The sequence below is a fragment of the Octodon degus genome, unplaced genomic scaffold (genome assembly GCF_000260255.1).
Source record: "Octodon degus isolate 3935 unplaced genomic scaffold, OctDeg1.0 scaffold00037, whole genome shotgun sequence".
NCBI lineage: Eukaryota > Metazoa > Chordata > Mammalia > Rodentia > Octodontidae > Octodon > Octodon degus.
In genome coordinates this window covers 7,055,871-7,073,765 of record NW_004524613.1, presented here as the reverse complement: position 1 = coordinate 7,073,765, position 17,895 = coordinate 7,055,871, and the positions used below count along the sequence as shown (strand labels likewise).

At 50.4% G+C, this 17,895-nt stretch overlaps 1 protein-coding gene across 1 annotated transcript in view; it reads right to left on the bottom strand.

The window, feature by feature from the left end:
• The window catches only part of Dlgap4 (DLG associated protein 4), a gene marked incomplete at its 3' end in the record, with an annotated part of 80,589 nt that extends 66,314 nt beyond the window's left edge, over positions 1 to 14,275 (bottom strand). The window contains exons 1-5 of the mRNA XM_004630991.2: positions 13,206 to 14,275; positions 10,142 to 10,383; positions 8,147 to 8,261; positions 5,275 to 5,325; positions 2,133 to 2,373 (exon numbers count right to left, since the gene is read on the bottom strand). Coding sequence (XP_004631048.1) covers positions 2,133 to 2,373; positions 5,275 to 5,325; positions 8,147 to 8,261; positions 10,142 to 10,383; positions 13,206 to 14,204 — 1,648 coding nt within the window. The remainder of the gene's footprint in view (positions 1 to 2,132; positions 2,374 to 5,274; positions 5,326 to 8,146; positions 8,262 to 10,141; positions 10,384 to 13,205) is intronic.
• Between the last annotated feature and the right edge of the window lie 3,620 nt (positions 14,276 to 17,895).

The following is a 17,895-nucleotide window of genomic DNA, read 5'->3' as shown; positions in this document are numbered from 1 at the left end:
TATAAGGGTAGATGACAGGTTTTTTAGATTATAGGTTAGGAGGAACCACATCCTGATGTAGATCATGAGGTTTTTTTGTTTTGTTTTTGAGACAGAGGCTCGCTATGTAGTTCAGGCTAGCTTTAAACTCATTATGTAGCCCAGGCTGCTCTCCAGTTTACAGCAATTCTTCTGCCTCAGCCATCCAAATGCTGGGGTTACAGATTTGTACCACCACACCCAGTGTGGATCATGAGATCTTCATACTATGATTATATGAAATTTTGGGGGTCCTTTGGCCTGTTTTCTATGTGGGAGGGACATGGATAAATATGGCCAAGAGAGTGGATGATAGCACGTTGAATTATTTATCCTGATCCTTCACCCGTCTCTGGAGCCCCACCCTTTGCCTCCACTGTGTTAAGTGATCACCCTGGGAAAAAAGAGGGCTGGAATTTTCCTCAGTGGATTCTGCCCAAGATGCCTACCTTGAAGCCCTAGCAAAAAGGCTAACATGTGTGGGACCATTATGTGGAGGAGCGGAGGGGCAATAAGAAGCAATGGAATGGGGCACGATGGCACACACCAATAATCCCAGAACTCTAGGAGACTGAGGCAGGAGGTTTCCAAGTTTGAGCCCAGCCTGGGCAACTTAGCAACTTAGTGAGATGTTTGTCTCAAAAAATTAAAAAAAAAAAAAAAAAAAAAAAAAGGCTGGAGATGTAGTTCAGTGCAAAGGCCTCAAATTTAATTGCTAGCATAAAAAGAAAAAAGTGATGGATGAGGTGAAGGGGAATTGTCCCTGCCAGGAAAAAATGTCATCAGGAAGGTCCTTCAGGGTCAGTCAGCCAGCCAGCAGGAGGCATCAGTCATTCAGACTCCCAGTGCTAGAAAACACCCCGTCTAGCTACCTTCTTTTCTCACATGGGGGAACCCGAGTAGCCACAGGTGAGCAAGGCATAGAGACATGACTACCACACCCAGGCCCAGACTGGCAGTGCCCAGCCCACAGCAGGCCCTCGCTGCAGATGTGTGGCATTGGAGGTGGACTGAAGCAGAGTCATTAGGCCAGACCAGAGTGGACTTTTCCTGATAGATAAGGCTGTTCCTTCAATTTTAAAAGTGACTGGAAAAGCCTCAGGGATTAGCCAGACGTCACCCAGTAGCAAAGCAGGCAGACCAGAGAAGGTTTGAAAGACAATAGTGGGACAATTGTTCCTTGTTCTGTCTCCTGCTAAAACCAGCTCATTTAATCAATAAGTTGGTTACCTGGGTGTAGAATATCCATGTGATTTGGGTTCATTTATTGACACCAAACACAACCGAGCACTTGAAGCAGCTGTTTCTTCTAACAACACTCCAGCTTCAATTGCCCATGACTATTATCAGGAAGCACCGAGTCAAATGAGAGAGCCAGTACTAACAGCTACAGCTTGTCACATGCCTACTGGTAATGAGGAGTGTAGGCAGGGCCTTGCGCCTGTCAGGGTGACAAGTGATCTTCCTCTAGTCTTTAGCTCACCAAGAGCTGCGGTCTGGCTTCTGCCCTCAATTTGTATATAAAGGGGGAAAACTGAGGCTGAGGGAGAACTGGCTAGTTCAAAGCTCTCTGCTGAACCAGAAATTGTGCCATATTTTCCTTGGCTTTGATTTCTGTCTGTAATTGAATGGCTTGCTTAGTCACCGGGCCCCCTTCCTCCTCTCCTCAGGCACGAATCACTTACAGAGGAGTCAGAACAAGAATTAGGAAGGCTGAATTATCCCTAGTTTTGAATATGAGAGAAGGCTGGAGTAGGTTCTACCCTCATCCTGCAGGCTCCCCTTCAGGTTGCCTCAGTAGCCAACAGGTAACAGCACTCCAGTAAACCTTGCCCACCAGCAGATGGCCACAGTAAGCCACCAAGGATCTCGGCCTCCGCCCTCTGCAACACCTCCAAACGCTCTCCCCAGTCTGTGTCCATCCCCGTTTGGACTCCCACTTTGTCAACAGGCGGGAAGTTTAGTGTCAAGGATGCCTGCTTTTTGCTTTCTTCCACTGGCAGCCAGCCCACTGTGGATTCCTCCAACAGCCTTTCCCCTGATCACCAGACCAACAAACAGGGTTTCTGGGATCCCCTGGCAAAGCCAAATCCCTTCCCCATCGGGATACTCACTGGGAAGTGTGCGACTGTTGCTGAGGCTCCCGGTACTGGGCGGCGGGGAGAGGGACTGCAGGGAGACACTGTCCTCCTCCTGAGAGCAGCCTGCCTGGATTGCACGCAGGTAGCTGTGGCTGCGGGAGCGGAAGTAGCTGGGCAGCGGTAGGTCCAGTGCCTCCGCTGCTGTGGACTCGGCTTCGCTGCAGGCTGACTCACAGGCAGCCTCATACTGGTCGCTGAGGTCTGCCTCTCGTACCTGTCCAGGCAAAGGTAGGCATCAGGAGCCAACTTTACTGTGGGAAGGGCTGCTTTGTGGTCAGCTCAGCTGCAGGGCTGGCGAGAGTGCTGGGCCTTGCCTCAGCCTACCCCCTATCTCACCCTGATGGGTCAGCTGCACAAAGGTGGAACAGTGAAGAAATACACAGCCCCTCTCACCTCTCTAGGCCTCAATTTTTCCATCTCTGCACAGAGAAGAAAGTTGGAATAATGTAGGATATTAGCTAGAGCCTATCTTGTGTGTCCATACTTATGGACTGACAGATTTTAAGGTCACATGTGAATTCAGCATGAAAGAAGTCTATAATCGATTAATTAGGAATGTTTGCCCTGGATATTTAATATGTTATAATCCAGTCCATCCTGCAAGCAATGAAACTAAGGGCCAGTGGGGGAAAATGCTTGTCAGGGGCATCCAGTGAGGAAGGGCACACCAACACTGCAGAGTTGTATTTATATAGGATTAGTGTGAATGTGGGAATGGGGTCTGGAATGGAGGCAATGGCCAGAGATGATGCAATATCCTGGTGGGAGAAGGTAAGACTGGGATGGAGGGCAGGAGCAGGGAGGAGTGGTCTGTGATGGCCAGAGGCAGTATGGAGGATGGCAGTGTGTGTAGCCTTTGCCACCTCCATCCAGTTCTGCCCATGGTTCCTCAGTGCCTCTCTGGGACAACTGCCTGAGACCCTGCAAATCTGAAGCTGAGAGAGTAAGCAGAGAAGAGCCTCAGTATGCACACACTCTTGGAGGGTTCTTTTTTTTTTTTTTTTTTGTGGAACCGGGGATTGAACTCAGGCCCTTGCGCTTGCCAGGGAAGTGCTTATTCCACTGAGCCATCTCCCCGGCCCTCTTGGAGGGTTCTAGAAGGGCTGTCTGACACATGTCTCAGGCTCTGTTGGTAATGGCACCATATAGTATAAACTGAGGGGTCAGTTGACCAAAAAGTGTGGCCCTAAGGGGAGGAACAGGAACAACCTGACTGAACACCATAAGAAGGAAAAGCAGGATCCAGGCCCGAGGCCAGCTCGGACTCAGCTCTGCCCTCAGGCCATCGCTGTGCTCTCCAGGTCAGTCTTCCCATCTGCCTGACAGGGAGTCTCCTGCCCGCCTGCCTGTCTCTGTGACTACATGGATCCTCACTTACTTTAGCGGGGATGTACCAGTGTCCACATCAGTGCTGCCCAATCTGAGAGCCCTATGTGGCTCTTTGGCTTTAAGTTAATTAGTCTTAAAGAGAGTTTGGGGGTCATACTAGTCAAGTCTCCCTTGCTTAAAAGGCACATGTAGCTAGTGGCACTTTGGACAAGCACAGATTACAGAACACTTTCCATCATGCAGAAAGTTCTGTTGAATATAGCCGGTAAGATATAGGACACATGGCTTACCCTAGATCCACTTAGAGGAGGTATTAAAGCATTTTGTGTCTATCTTCCAATGCTGCTCACTAAAGTATTCTGAGACCCTTGTGATACCAAAGGCAAAGAGGACTGTCTTTGAAGTTGCACCCCAACAGCACAGCTCTGGAACCAGGCTGCCAGGGTTCCAATGTTGGGTCTATCATGGCCTTGTAATATGAACACAGTTGAGTCAAATGTTCCATGCCTCAGTTTTCCATGTATGAAATGGGCCAATAGCAGCCTCAATTTCATAATGTTAAGATTAAATGAGATAACTCTTATTATGTACCTTGAACAGAGTATGGTGGTTAAGTGCCTTGTCACTAGCATCTGTGAATGTAGGCATCTATATGAACCGAGGATGAGAATTTACAAATGTTGGTTAAGATGCTCCCAAGCCCTGAGGAGGGAGCCAGCTAGGGACTGAGGCTGGCATGTGTATCACCAGGGCTTATTGTGTAAGGGACAGTGCCTTGAGGCTCTAAATAGCACATCACTTCCTTTCAATAGGCCTACTGAAGTCTGGGAAGGAAACAGTCAGGAGGCCCACTGTGGGTGCCCCAAAGACCTAGAATCATGTGTTCAAGAGGAACACACTCAAAGAAGATGAGGCAGAAGGAGTATAAGTTTGAGCCCAGCCAGTGCAACTTAGTGAGACTGTCTCCAAAAAAAATAAGGGTGGGGGTGGTTATTGCAGATGTAGCTCAGAGTGAAGAACCTGACCTCAATCTCCAGTTTTGGACATGTGGGGAGAAGATAGGAACATACAGTTCCTTTGATATGGGGTAGAGGGACATGTGAAGTGTGGACAGTTGGAATCAGGGGATGGTCTGGTCCTAGCTTTGCCCTTGGGCAAGTCCCTTGTCTGCTCCTGCTATAAGGAGTTGAGTGCCTTTCCTGCCCCATTTTCTGGTGTTGGAGCTGAATGGAGCAGGGGCTGCTTCCAGGCCAGGATGGGTGTTGGTGGTGGTGGGATGGGGCCCTTTGGGCAGTGAGAGGGTGCCACAACTGGCATTGCCTCTGCCAGATTTTACAAAATTGAACAGTCTCTGCATTTACCTTAACAACCTGATATCCTGAAGGTCCTGGGGCTCTGGAAAGGAGAAAAGTCAGGGTCCTGGGGCTGGAACCTTGTAGCTAATGCTACCAGTCCCCAGCTCCTGACCTGGCCAAACAAAATAGTTCCTTAGGCCTGACCCAGGTTTCAGGGAAGAGAGGAAGGAGAGAGGGAGCCAGAAGATTTTCAGGGGATACCTCCTATTGTCCTGGGGGATTTCTTGCCCCACACAGAGAACCCAGCTCATCTTTCCCTGAAGTACAGAGAACTGAAGCAATGTGGGTGGGTAAAGATCAGGACTCCATTCTCACTGGAGATGGATGTCCTGGTGGCACCTCTTGCACCTGCCTGGGCTAGGTGCTAGGACCACTCAGGTGCAGGACTGAGACTCAGGAGTGGGATGCGCGAGAAAGTCAAACATACTGACCTGCTGCTCATGGCCAAACAACTGGGGGATCAGGGAGGCCTGTCCAAAAATCTGCAGGAAAGAGAGGGGAAGGGTTATGGGAAAGCCAGGGAGGGCTGGGGCTGGGGATTCCGGCTCCGTGCAAGGGAACTTGAGGCAGGTTGCTCTAACTTCCTTCCCCAGCTGGCTGTGGCCCAGCTGCCAAGAAGTCTCACTTGGTCTCCTCCAGGGTTGGGAGGCTTAATTCTTTTTTTTTTTTTTTTTTCTGGAACCAGGGATGGAACTCAGGCCCTTATACTTGCCAGGGAAGTGCTAATTCCACTGAGCCATCTCCCCGGCCCCCTTGGGAGGCTTAACTCTTGGGGCTGAGAAGTCCTAAGGACTTTACTATGCTGTTCACAAGTCCTTATCTTGGTCTAGCTCCTGGGATCATGGATGTTCTGTCTATTGCCTTTGACCTGGGCAGGCAGCCCACCCGGATATACAAACTAGAGACAGCACCCAGAGCTTTCTTTTCTCCAGGCTGGGGCCACATATGCAACTCAAATCATTCAACTTTCCAGGGCTGAAGGCTTTGAGGGAGCAGATGGTCCTGGGCTAAGAGTGAGATGGGACTAGGCAGGAGGTTGTAGGTGAAACCTGCTGGGGTTCTTGGGCTGGCCAATTTCTCGAGCCTTTTTACATAGCTAAAGGGCAAAGGTATTCTAGGTTCCAGGGCCAAACTGGGGATGGAGTTTGTGACAAAGAGACATGGAATTGGAGACCCATTTGAGGGAACTGCAGAAAAATGTGAATGAGGGGAGATAAGACACAGAAAACAGGGAGGTAGACAGGAAGAGAGCAGAGAGAAGAAGGCAGGATGGGAGAGACAGGAAGGGACATGTCCATTCAGCAAACACCTACGAGACATTTTCCCTGGGGACACTGCAGGGGATAAGCAGCCAGTAAGGTACCTGCTTGGAGGCAGATCCCAACCTCATGAGGGAGAATGACACCAGTAGAAAAACAAACAAATATAGTTCCACAATAAACCAGGTTAAGCAGGGCAATGTGGGAACAGGGAAGCTACTGTAGACAGAGTGATCAAGCTTCTCAAAAAAAAAAGGGTGGTGCAGGGGAGATAGCTCAGCAGAATAAGCACTTGCCTGGCAAGTACAAGGTCCTAGTTTGACCTCTGCTCAAAAAAAAAAAAAAAAAAAAAAAGAGGAGGAGGAAGAGGAGGAGGAGGAGGAAAACAAGGAAGAAGTGGGGGAGAGGAGGAAAGGGAGGAGGAGAAAAAAAAAAAAGAAGAAGAAAGACAGGCCTTTCTCAGGAGGTGATACTTGGGCCAAAAGCTGAGATACAAGAAGCCATCTGTGCAAAGATTTGAGAGCAGGACCCCTTGGGAGGGGGTACTGCAAATGGAGTGTGCCTGGAGGAGCAGGATTAAGAGTGGCCTTGTTGTACAAACAGGGGAAGGCCTATGTGGCTAGAGCAGGATGGGGGCTGGGCCTGAGAGGCAGGCAGGGCCTGGGTCTTACAGGCTCCCAGGTGCAAGCACATGCTCTGGCGTTCCCTTAGGGAGTGGTGGGAAACACAGAGGGCTTGGGTTTGCTGGCATCTGACTTATACACTCCTGGCCACTGACAATGGAGTGGAGGGAGCAGTTATGGGGGCCAGGACAGCTATCCATATGGGATCTGCTGGGCCCCAGAGGAAGGGAAGGGGCAGAGGGTCTCCTGGGCTAGGGTGCTACACCACTCCCAACATCCAAGCTCAGATTTCTGAGTTTCTGGAGGGATGGGGGAAGGCCTAATCAGACCAGAAATATTAGAGTGGTGACAAATCAGGATCCCAAGCCTTCTTTCTTTCTTGCAATACTGGGGCTTAAACTAGGGCTTTGCACAAACTAGGCATGTGCCCTACCACTAAGCTGCAGGTACAGCCTCCTCCCCCAAGCCTTCTGACTAGCTCTGGTCATGGCTGCCACACAGTGGGACCAAGGCCTGTTCTTGGTCAGGGAGAAAGCTGGGTCTTTACCTGGCTGCCCCACTGCCTAACTGCTGCTGTCTGCCTTTCCCCTTCCTGGTTGGTCTCATCTTCCCTCATCACCACAGAGGGGACCTTGGAGCTTGGCTGTCCTTTTATAAACTCCATGGTATTACGCACACAGCAGAAGCAGAAATCTGATGTCCTATACCCCTGCTTACCTTTCCCTTCTCCTTATCCCATCACCTCACTTCTCTGTCCTTATCTGGGAAATGGGGACACAGGTAATAAGGTCACCCCTGGGAAAGGCTGTGAGGGTTCGAGGAGCTGATGGTTGAGAGCACTACAGGTAAATGGCAAGTACAGCATACAGTGTACTTCGCTGTTAGTGGCTGAGCTGGCTGAGACCTGGTAGCCCAACTTGCTACCAAGCATGTGGGCTCAGGGGCCCAGAGTAGAGATGTAACTTGCTTAAGGACACACAGTCATAAAGGTAACTATCCTTTGCTGAACGCCTTAAGATCATTATATATTTTATTCATAATTCTGTGGAGCAGGAATTACCACCCTTCTTTGCTAAAGTAAAAAAGTGAGGGTCAGGGTTTTTACTGGCAGTAACAAAACTGAGACTTGAAGCCAGGTCTCCAGTTTTCTATGCTAATGCTTTGAACCCATTGAGGAGGCAGAGCTGCTGCTGGCAGCCCGGGTCCCCAGCACCAGTGGCTTCCTCCTCAGGCCTTCAGTTTAGGAGGCCATGCATGTCAGACCCTGTGACAATGCTCTCTAGCTACAGAACAGGCAATGGAGTAGCAGGTAGCTTTAGCAAAGGGTTACACATAAACACAGTGTAGACATCTGGGGACTGCTGGATGCTGATTTCCTCAGGGGGCTCTCCTAAGCCCACTGACTTTCTGGCCACCCTCACCTGGCTGATGCAGCTGGAGTCGTTGAGGCTGTCGCTGATGGGGTTGTAGTCCTCTTCCCAGCTTGGACACTTGGAAGGTAGCAGCATGTCCACTGAATCCAGGCGGTCCAAACTCCTGGTGGGGGGTGGGGAGCAGACATGGCTCAGCCCACCCATTGTCCAGTCTGGAAAACTGAGACCCAGTGGAGGAAAAGACTGGCCATGGTCATCCAGTGGAAGAGATAAAAATGGAAGCCACTGCTAGCCTGGGCAGGGGTGGGAGGATGAACAAGGGGAAAGCTTTTGAAGGCCTTTTTCTGGGGTGAGGTGGCCCCCATGTGTCATGCCCACTGCAGCCGGAAGGTGGCAGCACAAATCTGCATTTGCCTGTCAAGCTGGAGGCTGGCTCATCCCAGCTTAGTTCCACAGCCCTTCGCCTGCCAATTGCAGAGAGGGACAGAGGTGGGTCAAGGCCCAAACTTTGATGAAGGCTGCCCCAAGACCCTCATTTTCACTGTAATGTTCAGATTGCTTCTACCAGGTCTCCAAGGACACACCACTTATCTTTATGGCCCCTGTTGGTCAATCATTCTCACACCTACCTAGCCCTGGGTCTCCACCAGCCCTTATCCTGGAAATGAAGTATCCACAAGTTTAGGGTACCAACACAGATGGCTTGGGCTAGAATTCAGTTTCCTCCACTGGCTGGACCTTGACACATCACCAGCCCTTGCTCAAGTCTCAGGGTTCTCATATCTGAAATCAGGGTGACTCTGCCTTCCTGGTGGTGCTGTGGGAGGATTTAATAAGACACATTACAGTGCACTGGGGTAGGGACCATGGCCAGTAAAGCAAGTGCTGATGGGCAGCAGCTGCCATTATTATGGTTATTGGTTCCCTCTCACTCAAGGCCTGTGCTCTGGTCCCGTCTACTTCTTCCACCTTGATGTTCACTGTGATACACAAAAGCACAAGTTATCTGGACTAGAAGAGGTCTTGGAGGTCACCTAGCTCGGTGTCTGGCTTAAACACAGGAAACGGGCTGGCTGGTGTCATGAATTCCAGCCTGCAGGCCACTCCTTGCCTTCTGCCCCAGTCAGCCAGATTCCTGACTCTTCTAAGTATAGGAGGGACACTGTCCGCTTCCTGCCTCAGTATTACTGTCACCTGCTGGCTGGCTCCCTTTTCTCTGTCTTAATCTTCTTAGGTTTCCTCCTCTGTGATGCCTTAATTCATGCTCTAGGAGCTGAAGAGCTAGGAATAAGCTTATTTCTGCCAATTCTCCTAAGCCTCAGAGCACTAGGATGGAGCATCAGTGATGGAATTCCATGCAGTGATGAGTTACAGGGGCAAGAACAGGAGGTGCTAGGCTCCCATGAGCAGTGCTGGTACACAGGATGGGATCACTAAGGACAGGGCTGCCTAGCCAGAAGGGACCTCTGGGCATTTCCCCAGTGGGTGCGGAATTTACCTGGGGATGTAGCTCCAGTGGCAGAGTTCTAAGGGAAGGTCTAATTATTGGTGGGATTGACCAAAGGAAGAGGCTGACCTGTGGTCAGGGCTTAACTGTGGGTGGAACTCATGGGAATTCTTGGTGAGGATCTTGGGGGACAACTTCTCACAGTGCAGCACCAGCCCAAGCTTCAAGACCTCAGGACCAGCCAGCCTGTGGGCAGGTTCAGCTAGGAGTCCGAATCATCACAGGAGCAGTTCACCTGAACCTGAGCCTGAGGGGCACTATTCACCTGTGGTCTGGGCTTTCCAAGGTGGCCAAAGGCGGGTGGGTGGGGCCCCAGGGGAAGGATGTACCTGTAAGAGGCTCACCTGGGGTCAAGCCTCACTAAAGCCTGGTACAGGGAGAACTCAGTCCAGAGAGAGCTCGCGGGAGGACGAGCTCACCTGGAGGGGAGGGGCTGGGGTGCAGGATGGCCTGTGGGTTGGGTCCGCTTGGGGGCGGTGCTCTCAGTGCACAGGGGCTGCCTGTAGGCCGCACGCAGGGGCGGGGCTGCAGCTCACCTGCGGGGATTGCTCTGCTCTCCTAGGGACTGCTGTGTGGCCCTCAGGTAGCTCTGGCGCCGCGCTGCAGTCTTGGGTGACGGCTTGGGGCTGCCGCCGGACTCGTCGCTGTCCTCATCACCCATGGCCTTGATGTAGCTGCCGCTGCGCATGCGCCGACACGGGATAGGCCCCTCGGCTGTGCCGTCCCCGTCGCGCGGGGACAGCAGCGCGGTGCTCCACTCCCCGCCGCCGCCTGGGACCTAGGGGTTTGGGGGGAGGGGACTCAGCAAGGGGGCAGGGGCCGGGGCCGGCGGTCTGGCCTGTGGCTCATCATTCATCATCTGGGAAATGGGTTTTGAGGAGCTGCTTCACACCTCAGGGGGAGCCCGGCTTTTCATACTGTCGTAGAGACCACGCTGCACAGAGCAGACTGGACTAGGTGGGTTACCTAGGTTCCAAAACCAGCTGTGCCACAGCCTTGCTGCTTGGCCTTAAGCAAGTCCCTGCCCCTCTGAACTGGATTTCTCTATAGGTCCAAGCTGAGATGGCCCCAGGCCTATGGTCACCGTGGGCTTCACAGCAGCCACATTTGCTGAGCACCCACCTTCCCCTCACTTCACTTGTGCCACCCTGGGGACAGCTTAGGATCTTGCTGCACAGATGAGAACCCCCAGGCCTGAGCAGAGAGGCCACTTGCAGAGAGGCCTCCAGACCAGGAACCCAAGCCTGACCTTAAGATGGAGCTGGGAAGTCTGTGGCACATTAGCATGGCGGCAGGGTCTCAGAGTCAAATAGTCTCATGGATGGGGAAACTAAGGTACAGAAGGCAAAGGGGTTTGCCTGAATGAGGCAACCACATGTGACCTGGATCCCACCCATAGAATAGGGCTGTGATAGTGGTAAGTAGGGCCACAGCTGTGAGGGCAGCCCTGGGCACCCTGGTCTCAGTAGTTATGGTAGCTGTAACCAACTCAGAAGACCTCCCCAGTCCCTTTAGTATACACAGCCTATACTCTTTTGTCACTTAACACATGTGGTTATGTATACATGGTAGATGGTCACTATATGAAATAAATACACACATCTCAATACTTCATGCTTTGGGACCTCAAGTTGGAGTCCTCACCCTCAGCCTGGACACAGAATGAACACACCCTATTGTACACTCACATTTCAGCACACAGAAAACAAGCACACCATTCCCCTCCAAGCCCCTTCGCAAGTGCCCAACGTGTCACACACCTCCCTAAAGATGCACACCAGCAGCCACTTCACCACACATAGTCCCTAGCTGTGGACACAACATATATCCAGCGCATACTTGCTTCAGCACCCCACAATCTCCTTATGCTCACACCAGCAGCCATTGCAGTTGGACATACATCTCACCACACACCCACCTCAACACATTCCGTGGACACCTCAGGGTGGCACACTTCAGCACAGATGCCCAGGTGCACGTGTTCCAGCATGGGTATACAGCACACCTTGCACACCCTGACTGGCACACCCATACAAGCAGCATGCCTTTCTGGATGGTCTAGATGCCAGTGGCCACCTCCTGCTACCTCTGGGACTTGAACCTTCCCATCACATCCCCAGGTGACTTCCCAGCCAGTCATCAGGGCATGGAAATTCTATCTCCTCAGCCACTAGTTAGTGCATCCCCCCTAGGCTACTGTCTCTGGGAACAGGCTCTGCTCAGAACATGCTGCCAGTGTACCTGCTCATCCCCTGTCACTAAGCAGGCAGTACAAGCCCAGGGACTGAAGAGCCCTTTCCTTGGAGAGGAGGCATTTCTACCTCATCAGACCCAACCATACTTTAGAGAGGGAGCCAGGTCACACACCACCCTCCCTGTTTCTAAACTAAGGAAGTAGATTGAAAACCACAAAAGCCCTAAATACGTAAAAGTTACCTTGCTTTCTATTTCTTTCTATGGGGGAAGAAAAGGAGCCTTCCTCAATAGTTTTACTGTCTCTGGAGTTTTACATAGAACGATAGCTCAGGCTTTGTTAGACTTCGAAGTTCCTTTCCTTCAAAATGTATGTTATGTGGGTACCCAAGGCCCAGGCCTGCGCTCATACACCCCTGGGGTAAGATGCTTACTCCCTATAGAAGCAGCCCCTTCCATCAGCAACGTGCTTCCTGTAACTTCCAATCCCAGTTGTCTAGTTCACAGCCTCTTGTCTTGCCCTTGAGAACCCTTTCTCAGCCTTCTGCCATTTTCAAGTTGTATGGCCTTAGTGTATAATACGCAGCTCAATAAACATTAGCATATAAAAGAAGAAAGTTCTTTCCAAGTCCATTAGGGCCTTTAGGGCTGGTGGCTCCTGGTGCTGCTCCCATCCCACTCTGCCACACTGACCCACCGTCTGTTTCTGCTTCTTTCTCTCCTAGTATCCTGATCATCGGGACTGTGTCTTCTTTACTTTTAGCTCTGTTTACTTAACTGTCCATCTCTCCCTCTACTTCTCCCACATTTCCTGGATATTTCCTCCATGCCAGGTCCTGCCCTGGGTCTTTTTTTTTTTTTTTTTTTTTTTGCTCTGAATGCCTTCAGGGCAGGTTTAGCTGGTTTGAGTTCTGGGGATGGAACCACAGCAACCTGGGCCTGACTGCTTTGCTGAAGCAGGCACTTAAAGAACTGAGCTAAGGGGCAGGCCCCCCTGCCCTGGGTCTTGGGGAACACACGGCTGCATCAGACATGGTCCCTCTCTTCGAGAAGCTGCCAGTATTCAGGGAATGGCAGGTAGGAGGCTGATAATCAGAACTGCCATGCACTGATCCTCTGAGGCGAATGGGATGGCACAGCTTCCAGATTTTCCTTCTAAGGGGTAGAGGCATATTTTAGTCCCTTCCCAGGGCTGGGCTCAGAAGGGCCCTTACCAACAATCTGTTGAGTCTGATCTGTGGGGGGAATCCTCGTATTTACAGGTGCCACCAGCCACCCAGTTCAGAGCTGAACACACGGGATCCCAGACTGAAGCTACTTCCCACATGAATCTGTGACAGACAGGACAAAAGTCCAGTGCAGCTTTTCTCCCAGCCCTCATCCCATCCAACCCCGGAGGATACCCACCTGCAGGTAATGGTAGGCTAGACCTTGGTGGCAGGACTTGGACTTTAGCAGGCTCTTGTCCAAGGTGGCTGAGGTCTTCTGGCAGACCTCATGGGCGTGACTGAGGGTCAGTGTGGACCAGGAGCCCCGTTTGACATAGTTGGTGTCCGTGCCCACCCCAAGGCTGGGGCAGGCGGCTGGCGGTGCAGGTGGGGGTGGAGGGGCAGTCAGCTCAGTGGTGTTGTTCTTGGTGGCTTTGAGCATGTGCCCACTGATGGTGTTGTAGGCGTGCATGAAGTAGCGTGGCTGGGTGCGTTCTGCCTGGCGGCCTAGAGTCATCAGCCCAGAGGCTGGGCCGCTGCTGCGGAAGGGACCACCCTCACCGTCCAGGTTGTCATCAGAACTCCACCAGCCTGAGATGTTGGAGCGGCTGCGTCGCTTGGGCTCCCCAGCCTTGGCCCGCTCCTTGCTTTTGGCCCTCCGGCCCTTGCCGTCCTCCATGGCACCTTTCTTGTTGCCATTACTCCCGACCTTGCCTGCTGTGCCCTCCAGTGAGGGTGCCTTTGTGAAGAAGAGTCGCTGGACAGAGTGGACCAAGTGGCGGATGCGGCCAGGGCTCTCACCACGGGCCTTGGCCTCACCACGGGGGAACTGGAGGGTACTGAAGCCATCACGGTGGATGGGCAGCTGTTTCTCAAACTGGTCCAGGAGGTTGGCAGGCAGTCGGTTGATCTTGGTGGCCTGGGCATGGCTGGGGAAGGGGCTCTCCTCTGGCACCTCAAAGTGGGAGTTGTAGTGGATACGGGGGAAAGTGCTGCTGGGTGGCGGCAGCTGGTTGTTGAGCGGGAAGAGGCCGTCGCCTGGCAGGGTATTCTGTCCTGGGAAGCGGGCCTCGCGGCTAAAGGCCTCTGTGGGTGATAGCAGGTAGGGGTTGTGATCAGGCCCTGCGAACAGGGGCTCATGAGGTGGGTCCAGGCTGTCGGAGAGGTGGCGGGGGCGGCTGTCACCGAGGCCTTTCATGATCCCAGCCCGTGGGCAGGGGCCGTTGCCCTAGCAGGGCACCCGGGTCAGGTCTCCCAGGCAGCAGCTATCCTGAAGAGAGAAGACAGAGAAAAGTCAGCTGGATTTGGAGAGGACAGGTTACTGGGAAGGTCAGATCTTAGGGGTTGGATCCCTGAGGTCAAGGAATCAGCCTTGTCATTGTGGAGTCAAGGACAAGGGCACACACAGAGGCCCATGTCTTGTGGGTGTAAGTACAAGTTCCAATTCAAGCCAGCTCATTGTTAGCCAAAGCACACACTACTCTCCAGACTTAATGCTAGACCTTCATAGTAACCTGGATAGCCAGGTCAGATTAGTCTCAGTCTCCTTCAAATTCCATGGTGGGATCAGTAGTGGGAGCTACCCACTCCCATTTTCTTTCCCTCTCCACTAGAAGCGGCACACACACAAATGTACCCTACTCATTCATTTCAGCTCTGTCTACAAACACCAGGCAGACACCTCTCAGGCCTAGGGATGGTCCTCCGGCAGTGCTGATCTCCCATGGAAGGACCCCCCTGAAAGCAGGCTTGGGGCCTTCTGGACAGGAACTTCCAGGACCCTCAGCATCCAGGGTGTGGTCTAAAGAAGTGCTTGTGAGCACGACCCTTGATCCCTTCAATGTGTCTTTCCTTATGGGGAAGACATAGCCTTTAGAAAGCCAGAGAGTAGGACCTGGCAGGGCCCGTCTTACCTGTATCTCACGGCAGTGCATCTCAGGGCAGTGCTGTCCAAAGGTACTTTAGCAGAAAAATCCTTATATCAAGTGTGAACCCTCTGTAAAAACCCACTCTGTCCCATACCAAATGTCTACTAGGAGAGACCTCTGGGGTAGATCCTTGGGCCAGTGAAGTTGGATAGGCCAACAAGCCCACAGACTCATCATTCTGACTGAGATAAATCAGTGAGAGCCTAGAACGGAGTTCTCAGAGTAGAGAACAGAGGCACATTCTTGGGAATAGGTGGGCAGAGCTCCTGCTCTGGGGACTCCCAGGGCTTGGTCTGGCCTGTGCTTGGTGTACAGAGGGTCAGTAAGGAGCAGGGCTGGCTGCAGCACAGCAGGGACTCAGAGGGATGAGGCTCCCTGAGGTACTGGGCCAGCCTGAAGGTTGCAGCTGAAGCCAAGCATGGTAGGTCCCCAAAGATGCCATGTCCTTGTTCAGGGAACTTTGCACAAGTGGTTACTTTCCAGATGTGATTAAGTTAAGAACCTAGAAATGGACAGATTACTATGGATTATCTGGGCACAACAAATCACATCAGAGGAAAACATGTGGCTCAGAGAAGATGTGAAAACAGAAACTGAGGCCGCAGTGATGTCAGGTCATGAGGCAGGAAATGCAGACAGCCTTCAAAGCTGGCACTGGTGAAGCATGGCATTCCTCTAGAGCCCCCAGCAGGAAAGCCCTGTGACTCACTGGGTCAAGGCCAGGGACCTCTAGAATTGTAAGAAGCCCCAGCCACATGGCCTCCTGGGGGACAAGAGGGTCAGCCGGAGGAACAAGCAGCACAGGAGGCTACCTGCTCCCTTGCCCCTGACAAAGCTGGGTTCAGAACCTTTTCTTTTCTTTTCTTTTCTTTTCTTTTCTTTTCTTTTCTTTTCTTTCCTTTCTTTCTTCTTTTTACTTTTTTTTTCCTTTTTCAACAGAATTTCCATTTTTTTAAAAAAACCTGGAAGCCTAGCTCATTTATTTCCTGATTTCCTTATATTCTAATAAATGTGTCATCAAAAGCCTGTATATTTTCCCTTGAGTATTTATATGCTTTTTTTTTTTTTTGTATTTTAGGGAAGGGTCTACAGGGTGTTCAGGGTTTTACTACTAGATCGGACTCATAGTGATCCACCTGCTTACAGCCTCCCAAGAGCTGGGATTATAGGCATGTGCCACCATGCCCAGTCTCAATTGCTGTCTCAGTGTGCCCCTGGCCCCTGCGCCTGCTTACAGGTGCTTTAATCCTCTGAGCTATTTGGCTGGCCCTTGAGTACTTATTTGGATACATCACAAACATGTACTTGTTTGGATACATCTCCAACAACATCTTCTGTTCTTGGAGATTTTATTTCTCCATTTCCCTCATTTTTTTCAAATGAGAAGAAATTAATATGACAAATTTAGCCATTCTAAAGTATACACTTAAACTGCACAATGCAGTGACATTCAGTACATGCATACTGTTGTGACCTTGTTACTCTAGTTTCAAAATATTTTCATGGTTGCAAAAGAAAACTATACCCAACAGCAATCATTCCCTCTTCCCTCTTCCCTCTTCTCAGACATCAATTTATTTTCTGTCTCCATGGATGTACCTCTTTTCCATGTTTATTTTTATTGTGGTAAAATATACGTAATCTAAAATCCTTCCCCCCCCCTCTTTTGAGACAGGGCCTTGCTTATGTAGCCCAGGCTGGCCTGAAACTCTTGGCAATCCTCCTGCCTCAGTCTCTCCAGTGCTGAGATTACAGGTGTGCACCACACGTCCAGCAAAATTTGCCATTTTAACCCTTTTTAAGTGTGCAATCAAGTGATACTAAGTACATTCACAATGTTGAGCCACTGACAAAGGATCTACAAACTGCAGTACAGGGTTTCAGGGTAAATCCTGAGGGGATTTGACTGACCTTATCAGATACAAAAGCTACATGTCTTGTTATACAGGTCTTGCTTTATCTTGGTCTTAACCATCCAGCAGAAAAGTATAAAAACAAGGTATAAAAAGTAAAGCCATATTAATATGCTGAGCTGTAAAAGGCTCAAGTCAATAACTTCTGACATTGCCAGTCCTACAGATAACCCACTACTATAATGGATTACTGGACTCTGTTGGATTATTTTGCTGAATTCACGCACCTACAATATTTAAATGGCAATGGAATACCCATCTCTGACAAAACTAAACAAAAAGGGGGATACAAATGAAGGACCATTTTGTATCTGTTTATACAAAATAGTTAGGATAGATATACAGCTACTTTCTCTTAATTCAATGAGAAGAAAGATTTGTACTAATGATGTTTGGACAGGATATCATGTCTGCATCTTGTACTATGAATAACCACTATGAAGACAACAATATGCAATGTATTAATTATTGAAACTGTCCTATTAATTGACTTTGAGATTGTCTCATTGATATTTGTTTCTGAATAAAATTAATAAAAATCCCCAATGTTGTGCCACCACCACCACCACCACCATTGCCTAGTTCCAAAACATTTTCATTATCTGAAACAGAAATTCTGTACCCATTAAGCAGTGACTCCTTATTTCTCCCCTTCTCCTAGCCCCTGCTAATTTTGAATCTATTTATCTCTATGAATTTGCCTATTATAGATTTTCCAAATAAGTGAAACCATACAACACTTGTCATTTAGTGTGAGGCCTATTTCACTTAGCTTACTGTTTCTAAAGTCCATCTATGTTGTGGCATGTGCATGTAGTCATATGTTACTCAATGATGGGGACACCTCCTGAGAAATGTGTCAGGAGGCAATGTCATTGTGTCACAGCGCACGCTTACACAAACTAAGATGGCTATGATGCAATCCCATGGGACCTTGGTTGGACATATTTTCTGTTGTTGACCAAAACATTGTTATGGAGTCCATGACTGTACACACCACATTTTGTTTATCCATTCATCTGTTGATAGACATTTGGATTGTTTCCGT